The sequence below is a fragment of the Diplotaxodon limnothrissa genome, linkage group LG19 (genome assembly GCF_057381915.1).
Source record: "Diplotaxodon limnothrissa isolate DT_005_m linkage group LG19, D_limnothrissa_male_GT1.1, whole genome shotgun sequence".
Lineage (NCBI taxonomy): Eukaryota > Metazoa > Chordata > Actinopteri > Cichliformes > Cichlidae > Diplotaxodon > Diplotaxodon limnothrissa.
The window spans coordinates 34108301-34121086 of NC_140614.1; the positions used below are offsets into that span (position 1 = coordinate 34108301).

Consider the following 12786-nt stretch of genomic DNA (forward strand, 5'->3'; position numbering starts at 1 on the left):
GTGGGAGATGTGGCCATGGAGATGGAGCGCCGTGGACTGTGCTACGCCAGGACCCTTGAAAGGTACAGAGAGCATGGAATGCCATGGCTGGCGCAAGTGATGAAGAGGATTCCGGGGAAGACTGAAAAACACACACGGAACAAGGTCTTGGTGCTGGTCAGCTCAGTGGGACTTATCATGAATAAGGATTTTGTGTCATATGAGAAAGTGAAGGACCTACTCCTGGAGCTGAAGATGACACAGGCAGAGCTCCAAAAGTACAGGATCCTTTCAACGTCAGTCTGTGAAAAGGTTTTCGGCTTCACTCTCTATAAGCTCCACTATGACATTCTTTATCGAATGGGGAACCCAAAACCCCATGCGGAGAAAAAGTTGCCTCCAGATCTCCCCCTGGAGATGGAGGAAGAGGATGCACCTGTACTTGAAGAGGATGAGGAACCTGACCTATTGCAGACGAGAGCTGTGTACATGCCCGCTCAAACCAGCAGACACTGGACACAGCAGGAAGAGGGATTTATCAACCTTGATCCAACAATCTCCACTGGCGTGGCGTACAAGGAGTATGTCGGACAATGCAAAGCAGCAAGACTACCTGCAAGGTCGTACAAGGGCTTTGGGAGAAAGCGAAGAGACCTTCTCAGGGATGCATAGGCATACAAGCTGATTTCCTGTTCTAATCATGTCCTTTCTTTATTTTGACTTTATGCTTAGAACTAGCACAGTAGGACATATTTGTTTATCTTTTGAATCCACTTTAAGACAAGTGTGAATTTGATTTCTGTTGTAGTTGATCTTGAAGAAGTGTGATCTCAGTTCATTTTGTGGTGTTCACAAGTTCCAGTGTAAATAGAGGTATTTAAAATAAAAAAAAACCAAAAAAAAAACCACCCCTCACATGGACTCTGCCTTGACGTGGCGTGAGGGCTTACGTGTCCCTCTGGGACACAACCAAAGAGTCCAGCAGCTGATCAGCGACCAGCTGAACCTCCAGGCCATAACAGTGAAGGACAGAGCAGTATACTTCCTGTCCCTCACCCTCCTGTCACTGCCTGGAGGTTCAGCTGGTCGCTGATCAGGTGTTTCTCTCCCTATCACTATCTCTCTCTCCAGGGCGGAACTGATTACGGGTTTACGCCCTCGGGCCAGCTCTCGGAGGAAGAAACACCTGTGCCTCGTCAGTGTGGATTGCATTTAAGCCAGGAAACAACGGTTGTTTTTCGCTGGATTTGTAAGAATCGCGTAAGTGAAATTCTAGCAAGTGTTTTTCCGTGTCGTTGTGTGTTTGAAACTAACAAGCGTTTCCTTATGCGCAGACCCTCTGGACTGTTTTCCCTGGTGTTCCCTGAGTGGCGAGTGTTCGAGTGGATTCCTGTGATTGTTTGGAGAGAAACGAGAGTTTTCCCCTGGATTTCCCCCCGGAGCCATGCCCGTTTCACCTTTTGTATATACACTTGTTGGACACTGTACGTTAATAAATTCTCTTGTGTGCATCCATCCCCGGAGTGCAGCGCGTGACTCCAAGTTGCACACCGTGACGCCTTCCCCACAAAGTTACCTGAATACATACCTGTTCACCAAGCACACACCTACCTACATACTTACCTGGTCGTAGCGAATACTCACCTGAATACTGTGCAAATGTTGAATAATGAAAATTAAAACAATTTGATCAACGTTTGTTGTTACTATTTATTAAATTTTATTTTCAGTTGTTCATGACGGGACAAACAGTGTTGGGGGAAAGAGAAAGATGAGAGAGATGAGAGAGAAAGATGAAGGAACAGAAAAACTGGGCAACAGGGACAGTGAGAAAGGACACAAAAGAAAAAAAAATCTCCCGTTTTTGGTTCACATTAACTTAAATAGATATTTTTTTGAAGAACATTTGATTTTTTGAAAGACAATTTAAAAAAGAGGAAAAGAAAAAAAGACTGGACGCCATGGAAAACGGCTGGACTGTGGTGCGCTATGGCCGCCGGCGCCAACGTGACCGCCAAGTGTTCTGGGACGGGTACGGGTACGCTCCTTTTCCTCTCGGAGAAGGGATTATCTTCCACAACCTAACCCTAACAGTGTACAGTGACTGATCAGGCAGTACAGTTTTAGGAACCTTTTTAACTGAGGCAGGATGGCATTTTGGTTTTTAATCAGAATCTACCCTTCAGCCAGAATTCATTTAAAGAGCTGTGGGAACAGCTACCTGTGACTGAATCTCTGTCCGTCAGTTTGGACACTACCTCAACCGTGAACAGCAATACAACGGGTCATGATGAAACCTGGAGGCCAGATGACACCATGGAGATGTTTCAGATCATCAATGAGCAGCAATTAGCTGAAAACTTTGGTGAAAATCTCTTTGAGCTGCCAAATGACATTTTGCAAAAAGACGGCATTACACCTGCAGCCTCCACTGTTCCGGTTACGACAGATTACCCTGGCGAATGTGGGTTTCAGCTGAGATTCCAAAAGTCTGGAACAGCAAAATCAGTGACTTCAACTTGGTGGGGAAAATGCAAAGCAAACGTGTGGTCGCAAATTTTGAAGCCACCCTGATAACCTTCTCCCACCAACGATGTGGAGATCCAAGCCTTTTAGATCCAGTTAAAATCAAGACACTTAAAACGATGATAAATGCAAAGACTGGTAACAGCGCAAAGAACCATAAAGCAAGAGAATTTTTAAAAAACTATGAGAAATAAACTAGGCTCTGCCCATGACTCAATCTTTGCCTCTCTTCCTACCTCATCTCCTCTAACTCCATCTGCTGTCCATCTGAGAAAAAGGCACAATTTGCTATTGCATTAGTCTATTATTTAAATTGTCCACATTTAACAATTCTTCACCTAATCCACAATAAAGTAATGATAAAAACTGTTATGGAACCTAGAAATTGTATTTGTTATTGTTTTTATACTTGGATCTGTTGTGCCAAAGTAGGTATCCCCGACAGAATTTGTTTCCCCTGTGCTGGGAGCACGCAGGAAGTACTGATGTTTTCATTTTGTGAAAAATTAGTATCGTTACATTACCATACAACAGAAAATTATATATATATATGGAAAAGCCGACGTAGGACAGTTTTCCAGTTTCATTGTACTACTGTACTATGTATGACTGTGCAATGACATTAAAGAGTTATCTCATCTCACGGGGTATCAGATGGGATTATTTTAATAAAACATTAACATTTTGGCTGATAACTATTTTTATTCTCCTGTAACTTTACTCTAAAAAGAGCTAAATCCTCTAAAGTTTCAGGAGTAATGCGTCATAATAAGAAGTGTTTGTGAATGAAAAATCAGCAATGTGGGATACTGTTTGTCCGTGATTTACACAGGGGGAACAAATTGTGGCAGGATCAGCCTGATATTATTTGTATCGCACTATAACTTCGTTGTATAAAGAGCTAACATCTCAAAAATGTCAGGAGTAGTTAGTCATTATGAGAAGTGTTTGTAAAATTTGCCACCGACATCCATGTGATCAACAACAGACACACGTCATTGCCCTTCGTGGTCTAAACCAATCAGAGATAGTCAGGGGCGGGACCTCTGGAAATGTCCTTGGTCCAGCTGAAAGTGCAGGTGGATAGAGAAAGGTGAGTAGCTTGAATGAAGCGATACCGATTCATTAAATCCTGAATTGAATGAATATAAATGTATTTTACCAGAAACGCCAGAGTCTCAGGCTAAAGCTCACAAAACTATTTCAACAACAACCAGCGAATGAGAGCAGGAAACGGTAAACACAGAGCGGACCGGCGCATCAGAATTAGCTTAGCCGCCGTCGGGGCTGAAAGCCAAAAGCTCACTAATTCTGATTCGTCGTGTCTGAATCGTCTTTACGTCTTTTTTGCGCAAGATTCTGGGCTGCAGGTTTTGTCTCTCTTCAACCAAAATTCACTAGGCCAGCAGCAAAAGAAGAACCAAACTATGCTTCACATTTGATAAATATCGTCGTTAATTCCCTATTACTTTTGCTGTTTTGCTTCCAACACGATAAAAACCACAGTTCATGCACAGCTCTCGCTCTGTACTTCAAGAAAAGTTTCCCATCTCAAACATCTGTTTTCCGCATTACTCATTCGCTTATTACCCATCAGTCTACCGTTGTTTACAGCGCTGGCGGCCGCTGTCTTTTCTTTTCTTTGTACTTAAATGACCTCGGACAAGAAAGAATAATTTCTGCTGTTCAATACTGAAGAAATGTAAACTTTTTCAAATTGGGTATAATTGCAGAATATTTTTAAGGTTATCTGCTATAAAATCCATGCCAGGAAAATCTCCTTTATGTTTTTTATTTTATTTTATTCTCAGTTACTTTGACACAACGGCATGTGCTGTGATGGTCACATCTCTGATAAAGTTTAGTGTCAGTACTGATAAATGATCAGAATTATAAGATCTCTCACTTTCTGAGTAAAAATTGCACCAAATCGAATCTGGACCTTGTGAAGCGGAATCAAGTGGATTATAGAAATCAGTGATGATACACAGGGCTTGTGAATATCCTAGGACCGACAGAAGTGGATATAACTGACCGTGGGCAATGAGAAAAGATGAAAAGAACGATTGATAACTTTTTTGTCAAGTTAAGGCCTGATCGATCTGAAATTCATAGCCAGTGCTCTGACAGGGAGCCATCAATCTTTGAACGCTGATTTGGGTGCGCCCAACTTTTTTTTTTTTAATGGTGTGCATAAGAAAAAAAGTTTTGCGCACTCAGAGAGAGACAGTGACACTTGCTGTGGATTTGAAAAAAAAAACACACAGAAAAACCAAAGAGAAGGACAAACCTCAACTCAAAAATCTTTAAAACGCCTTCATTCTTCTCATATGATTAATGAGAAGGAAAACGGGACACCACTGTCTTATAATTCCCCAGGAACAAACTCCTCTTTCTCTCATTTCAGACCTGTTTCAAATCATAAGCAGACACAACCAAAAACCGGCTCACCTAATCAAACCAAATCCTAACTTTAAGCCACTATCCAGTCCTGTCCCCCTTCTCTCCTCATACCGGTACCCACAGTTCAGACCCCACCTCAGGCCCCTTACTGCCTGAGGAGGGGTCTGAAGTATTTTCCAGCCTTATAAAGAAAGGGAAGACTGAAGTGGCAGACTGTCATGCAAAAAGCGAGCATCTCCTCCTTGCACTGCTTACAGTCAAATGACAAAATATGTGAACTCTTTTTAAACAGGAAAAAGGAAGAAATTGTACACCAGAGGGGGCAAGAAGGAGAAAACTTGAATATAAACTCAAAAGAAAAACCGCTGTTCCTTCCCTCCCCCAGAAGGCAGTAGAATATCATCATGTTAAATGCCACTTTTGGGGGGGGGTAAAATTACTTGACGAATATGTTTCTCTTTTTTGTTATTTCGTCCCTCTTTGTTACAGCTACAGGAGGACAATAAACAGAAGAAGGAGAGCGGCACCAAAGAGGCGAAAAAACGAAAGAGCGCACCACCTCCTGACACCACATCCACAAAGAAGTCCAAATGTACCTCCAGTGCTGAGGGGGACGACAAGGAGGTTTTTCTCCTCCCTGTTCGTGGGCGTGAGCGTTACGAGATGTTGAAGAAGATCAATGACGGTTTGGAGCTGCTTGACAAGGACAGCAAAAGCAAGTCAAAGGTCTCAGTGAAGCATGAGGTTCCCGTGCCCTCCAGTGGAAAGAGGCTGCTCCAGAGAGGAGAGAGGAGTGACAGCGACTAAGATGCCCATCACCTCAATTTCGAAAACAAATGTCACCTTTTTGTCTAAGCCTTTAGGATTATTTCAGGTTTTAAATGCCCATTTAAAAACCAAAATGCCATCCTGCCTCAGTTAAAACGGTTCCTGAAACTGTACTGCCTGATTAGTCACTGCACTGACATACTGTTGTGTTCAGTTATGTTTTTCTTTTCTTTTTAAAAAAAACAAAAAAAACAACAACCCTATGTTCCTAATTGGGTTAGAGCCGTTCAGCATGGTTTGAGTGAGATTAAGAATGATCCTTGTCATAACGAGTCACTGCCGTTTATTTAAATAAAGTTCAAAGCTAGGCTTGCAAAACTTGAATGGAATTTGCCTCTGATGTTGCTGTATTACTGTGCTACAGTCCTGTCGCACCATGTCATTTTTTAAAAAAGAAATGTATATATTTTGCATGATTGTCTGGGAAATGCAACCACCTCTGCGCAACCTTGATTCATATGCAATATGTAATCATGTTTGTGTAACATGAAAGAAAAAAGAGAAAAAATGATGATAAACTGGTAACAGCGCTAAGAACCATAAAGCAAGAGAATTTTTAAAAAACTGTGAGAAATAAACTACACTGTAAAAAAAAAAAAACCCTATTCAAATTAAAAAAAATGATGTCCAGTTGTCACATCCAAAATATTTGGCTTTATAGAATCCAAATTGAGTCACTTGATATGACCTGATACTTTTATGTTGATATAAACAATATTACTAGACTTGACTGAAACTTTAAATTTTGCATTGATCCAAATTGATTTTTTTACATAGAACCATATTTTAATTATTGAACCAAGCTAATATATTGAAATTTAACCAACCTAATGTATTCACATCGAACCAAATTAACATGAACTAATATGTTTGTGTTGAAGCCAGGTAATTGATTTACATATATTCAAACTATATTTTTTACATTTCATTTCAGTTCAAAAATGCTCTGCATTTCCTATAAAAAACAAGACAGTTGGCCAACCAATTATTTCAAAATTATTTATTGTTCCAAACCATTTTAACTATAATCAATAGAGAGGATTAGTAATATACAGATTTAGTGCTACGGCAGAAATGATTAGAGAAATGTTTGTTTTATAAAACCTGCAATCTTTTGAAAACCAGTATAAAACCTGCAACCTGTCTAAAACTGGCATAAAACCATTATAAAAACTCTTTTTAAACCAATTTGCAAGTACTCAAAAATGTTTATATGTGCACTGTGCCTGTACAATGTAAAAAAAAAAAAAAATCTACACATGTATCAATGAAATCAACTTAAATCTCCCTTTCAAATGGGTGTTCTTATAAATTTTGAATGTAGAATACCACTGCAGGCCAACCAAGCAAAATAACCAAGCACACATGCACATGCATGTGCACATACACATGCACACATGCATGCAAACACACTACTGTGCAGTGTTAAGTTCACAATTAAGTTTGCGAATCTTAGAGGTCATCTTGTTAAAGTCAAGCTCCATCATAATCTTTTGAAGAGCCTCAAAGGTGAACCTGAATCCTCGTGGATATTCCATATTAAGAGCATAACAGAGTCCAAAGACCATTGCCACTCCAGCTGCCACAGAAGGCAACTCATTCAGGACTTCCACACCATCAATGATTATCCCGATGTCTCGAGGCTGATGTAGGAGGCTTGAGTTGTCCCTGAAGACGAAGAGTGCCATGGTGGTACTCTGCAGCTCTTCCTCAGCTTCATCTTTCTGGGATATCTTGAGGTAAAATATGGAACAAAATGTACAAGTGAAGAATTGAAGTCTGGCACACCTGATAAATCTTTGACCATAATAAACTACTATTTTGATAGTTGTTTGGTCACAGACTATTAGAACAATTATTTGACTAATCAGATTGTGAATTGCATAATCATTAAATTAAATCAATGGTGGAACATTTTCATAAATGTTCCACAAAGCCCAAGAAAAAAAAAGAAAACAATACAGAACCCTAAGATATTAACTTGATGAGTTGATTAATCGTTGCTGTCCTACATTAATCACTGCATTTAATAGCAGAGTTGTCAAATTTACATCAAGAGACTGCATCTCATGTAGAGACAGAACAGATATGGACATACCATGTATTCTTTTATCAAGTCCTCAACACATCAGCAAGGTGAATGAGAGGATAATGAGGGAGAGTCTAGATTATTATGAAATGTTTAAAAAGGATGTGCAGTGTAAATGCAAAATGATACCTGTTCAGATTAAATGAAAATGTATGCTTCAGCCATGGAATGGATGGAGCGATCTGTGGTTCTGAAAGCATACAGAAAAAAAAGAATAATGTTACTTCTCTATAAAACACATTACATAGAAAAACCAAGAAATACGTAACATGACATACCAAACAGTCTACAGACCAGCCATTAGCGACTAAGTTTGGCATAGGGTCAATTTTTTGCTGTTAAAATTAAAATTTCTTCAGAAAATGCACATTTTTCCGAGCTGCGCCTGAAAGTCAATTGAAGGAATTAGTCTTATGTCATTGATCTTATATGCTGGCTTGTTATTTCTGTCTCTAAATCATGCACATTAATAATTATCTTTTGCGCTCGGTGTACACACACATAACACACAGATATTTATATGAAGAGAGACAAACGTGCGCGCACAAACACAAGCTTGTGTCTAGAAACCGCGAGCTCACCAGAAAAATTCAAACGAAGCGGAGCACGGAGTTATACTATGAATGTTATGAACTATGAACTTATGCTAGCTAGCTTTATCCACCACCGATGCATCGTGGTAACGCTAGCTAGTTAGGCAAAAAGCCGTTTTTTACCAGTATACTAACTTGTATTCCCGACTGTGATGGTCGGTTTCTGGTAACCAGTTCTAACGTTGCGCAGGATAGCTAGCTAGCTTATAGCTAGCAGCTACAATCATGCAAAAATTAGGGGTGGCTGTCGACCCAGCTTAAATGGGGTTATTTTCTGCGATTTTGGCAATACAAATTATAAAAGCTTTTGTAACACACTTGGCTTTACTTACGTTTATTTTCAGATGAAATTAATCAAAGATGTGACATGATGTTTCCAGCAGCCATGCAGAATAAAAATGGGTCCCGGTCTATTTCTGGTGGGCGTGTTCAAGTGCAAATCACTTTGACTCAAATTAAAGATATTATCTGTTCAACATGAAAAGAAATATATGTTTTGAGAGAAATCAAAAACTTTGCGTTGCGATGTTCACAATCCTGTACTGACACTATGGGCACATTTTTAGAAATCTATTTAATTCCACAGAAAGGTTAGCCACTTTAGTGTTTCACTTGTGACCTATTTATAGCTCACTGAAGAAGGTTTTAAAATGCAACAATGTTCGGAGATAGAGAGAAAAAAAAAAGAACTTTGGTGCAGGTGCAGGTGCAGGTGCAGTCTTTATGTAGCTTTCTGGTGACCTTAAAAGAACCTTTACGAAGCCCGTTGACAGGCCTTTAATCGAATGATCGGTTGGTTGATTGATAACAGAAAAAAAGGACACATAAGATGGACATAAAGGACTGAAAACACCAAGAGCAAAATATTGCATCGCACTCATTTATGTAGTTTATTTTTAGATTAGATAATTTTGCAAAATAACGCAGCAAAATAAATAATAAGAGCCGGGATGTGCAGACTATTTAGCACTGAAAAAACTCCGTCCATGTGAACAGAATCAGGTGTTACCTTACCTGTTGATTAAATATCAAGACTATTTAGCAATAAGCTTACTTTAAAGGCTCGTAATAGGTGAACTGTCTTGGTATAGTTGAGTCACGCAGAGTTCATGGTCCATGTTGTGTTACTTGTTGTTTGTGTGTGTGTGTGTGTGTCACCCGATGACCCCTGGCGCCGGAGCGTCTAGACTACATTAGAGATGTGTCACAGCAAAGAGCCGCACCTGCGCTCAAAGAGAGCACATACATAGAGGTGAGATGAGGATAAATGGATAGATGCGGTCCTTTTTCGAAGCTGAGCGCACAGTTGTATTTCCTGCACAATCACACACGAAGTGAGGCTGTGTTTATGCCGGTTATACCATGAATATACACCCTGCAGGCACCACTTGTTTGTCAAACTGTTTATGAAGCAAAAGTCACATTTCTGTTTATTCACAAAGCAAAAAGAAGGGGGGGAAAGAGGCGTAGGAGGGGGTGGAGCGTGCGCACTAGCATACCGGCGACGGCTGTTTCCTTTCACTAAAAGGAAAAAAATAATAAAATGTGTACTTCACGTTACGGTTAAAACTGGGGGTTTTTTTGTGTTTTTTTAATTTTTATTTTATAGAAACAATTTTTGCTCATAACCAATTGACAGGGGATTTCTTAAAATCACCCCGCAGTTCTTCAGCTGAGACACCTGAGTTAGAAAACACAAACACTGCAGCTGTCTTTGTACAAACTTGTACAAACTCTGTTTTGACCTTGTATACTGTATTTCCCCAGCCCCTCTATTTTGAAACTAAAACTATTGAACCTTAATTCAATTTCTCACTTCACATAATCGTTTCACTTTTGCCTTGAAGTGTTACTTTTAATTTAATTTAATTATTTTTTTATGACGCATGTTCTCTGGTGAGTTCAGGTACATCTGTAACTTCAAGTGGAAGAGTTGCATGTGAGTTAAAAATTTTCTATAATACCAAAAAAAAAAAAAAAAAAAAAAAAAAAAGACAAAATACTGACGTTTTTGTCGAATAATCTGTCTGACATGAGGGATAATATAGCATTTGCATTTTAACTAAAAGACTCGCGCTCTGACACTATGGGCACATTTTTAGAAATCTATTTAATTCCACAGAAAGGTTAGCCACTTTAGTGTTTCACTTGTGACCTATGAAGTACCCCCGAAATTGTATCATATTAAACAACAACAACAACAATAACAACAACAATAAACACTCGAGGACTTTAAAGAGTTTAATTTTTTCCGAGGTTTGAGAGCGCTCACCCCGGCTCGGGGCTCCACAGATGTGCTGGATGAGAGCTCCTTGCTGCAGACTGCAGCGGAGTGTTTGACAGTCAAACTTGAAACAGTCTTTGGAACTGAAACGGTCTCTGCCAACACGAACACATACCCCAAACAGTTCGGTAAATATGTACAGTTTCTCGCAGCTTCAGTTTTCAGCAGCTACCAGAACTTGCCTACCGTCTGCATCCTCCCAGCAGCCTCGCACTTCATCTGCGGGCAGTACTTGCGTGTGTGAGCGCTGTCACCGGTGGCTTCGCAGATCGGGCAAGTGTAGTTCCGGAGGACGGGGCAGAAAACTATCCCGTCGTCTGATTTGAGCTTGTGAGATAGGTACACCCTCGGAGTCTCCCCGTTCTGCTTGCATAAGCGGCAGTAGTCCGAGGATGAGGCGCTGCTGCTGGTGTCCGACGCGCTGCTGGTCGGACTGGACTGTGATGAGTTTTTGGAGGATTTCTTCCCCCGAGTGGAAGTGTGGACCTTACTCCAAGGGGGCGCTTGTCCCTTCTTTGGACGCTCGGTGTCTCGGTTATCAACCTCACGGTTGCTGCACAGTTTCTCGAACACTTGGCTCAGATTCATGTAGTCGTGCCACATGTTAAAGCTGTCCCCACCAGTGAGGATCGCGCTGTGGACCTCCAGTTGTCTCGGCATTGTGGTCATTTTTTGGCAGAAGTAAAACTGAGAGTGTGTTTGGAGCGCCTCATATTTATAGCTCACTGAAGAAGGTTTTAAAATGCAACAATGTTCGGAGATAGAGAGAAAAAAAAAAGAACTTTGGTGCAGGTGCAGGTGCAGGTGCAGTCTTTTATGTAGCTTTCTGGTGACCTTAAAAGAACCTTTACGAAGCCCGTTGACAGGCCTTTAATCGAATGATCGGTTGGTTGATTGATAACAGAAAAAAAGGACACATAAGATGGACATAAAGGACTGAAAACACCAAGAGCAAAATATTGCATCGCACTCATTTATGTAGTTTATTTTTAGATTAGATAATTTTGCAAAATAACGCAGCAAAATAAATAATAAGAGCCGGGATGTGCAGACTATTTAGCACTGAAAAAACTCCGTCCATGTGAACAGAATCAGGTGTTACCTTACCTGTTGATTAAATATCAAGACTATTTAGCAATAAGCTTACTTTAAAGGCTCGTAATAGGTGAACTGTCTTGGTATAGTTGAGTCACGCAGAGTTCATGGTCCATGTTGTGTTACTTGTTGTTTGTGTGTGTGTGTGTGTGTCACCCGATGACCCCTGGCGCCGGAGCGTCTAGACTACATTAGAGATGTGTCACAGCAAAGAGCCGCACCTGCGCTCAAAGAGAGCACATACATAGAGGTGAGATGAGGATAAATGGATAGATGCGGTCCTTTTTCGAAGCTGAGCGCACAGTTGTATTTCCTGCACAATCACACACGAAGTGAGGCTGTGTTTATGCCGGTTATACCATGAATATACACCCTGCAGGCACCACTTGTTTGTCAAACTGTTTATGAAGCAAAAGTCACATTTCTGTTTATTCACAAAGCAAAAAGAAGGGGGGAAAAGAGGCGTAGGAGGGGGTGGAGCGTGCGCACTAGCATACCGGCGACGGCTGTTTCCTTTCACTAAAAGGAAAAAAATAATAAAATGTGTACTTCACGTTACGGTTAAAACTGGGGGTTTTTTTGTGTTTTTTTAATTTTTATTTTATAGAAACAATTTTTGCTCATAACCAATTGACAGGGGATTTCTTAAAATCACCCCGCAGTTCTTCAGCTGAGACACCTGAGTTAGAAAACACAAACACTGCAGCTGTCTTTAACTCGCGAGGGCAGTCATGGACGCAAGACCTGCGTCTCATCACTGTGTGCGTGCTTTATTTATACTTCTCTGTGTGTCTGTGTGTGTGTGTGTGTGTGTGTGTGTGTGTGTACAAATACAACAGAGTTATTCTAAGAATTCAGAGCTGAGGTTCCCCTTTTTCTAAATCTGCATGTTCTTACAGTAAGAGGAAGCTGTAAGTTGTTTATCATACAAGAGTTTCATGTCAAAAGTCACGTAGACATTTGCTTAGTGATAAATATTGTGTAAAGTG

The 12786-nt window shown here is 40.4% G+C and overlaps 1 protein-coding gene across 1 annotated transcript; it reads right to left on the reverse strand.

Moving 5' to 3' along the window:
* Positions 1-10579: 10579 nt before the first annotated feature.
* LOC146612668 (nanos homolog 2-like) lies at positions 10580-11371 on the reverse strand. The gene has a single exon (XM_085343334.1). It carries the CDS (start codon positions 11369-11371, stop codon positions 10871-10873), a length of 501 nt encoding a protein of 166 aa, XP_085199460.1. The 3' UTR covers positions 10580-10870.
* Between the last annotated feature and the right edge of the window lie 1415 nt (positions 11372-12786).

What these genes read in the sequence shown, in the direction of transcription:
- LOC146612668 (XM_085343334.1), bottom strand. Translation starts at nt 11,371, where the DNA reads ATGACCACAATGCCGAGACAACTGGAGGTCCACAGCGCGATCCTCACT.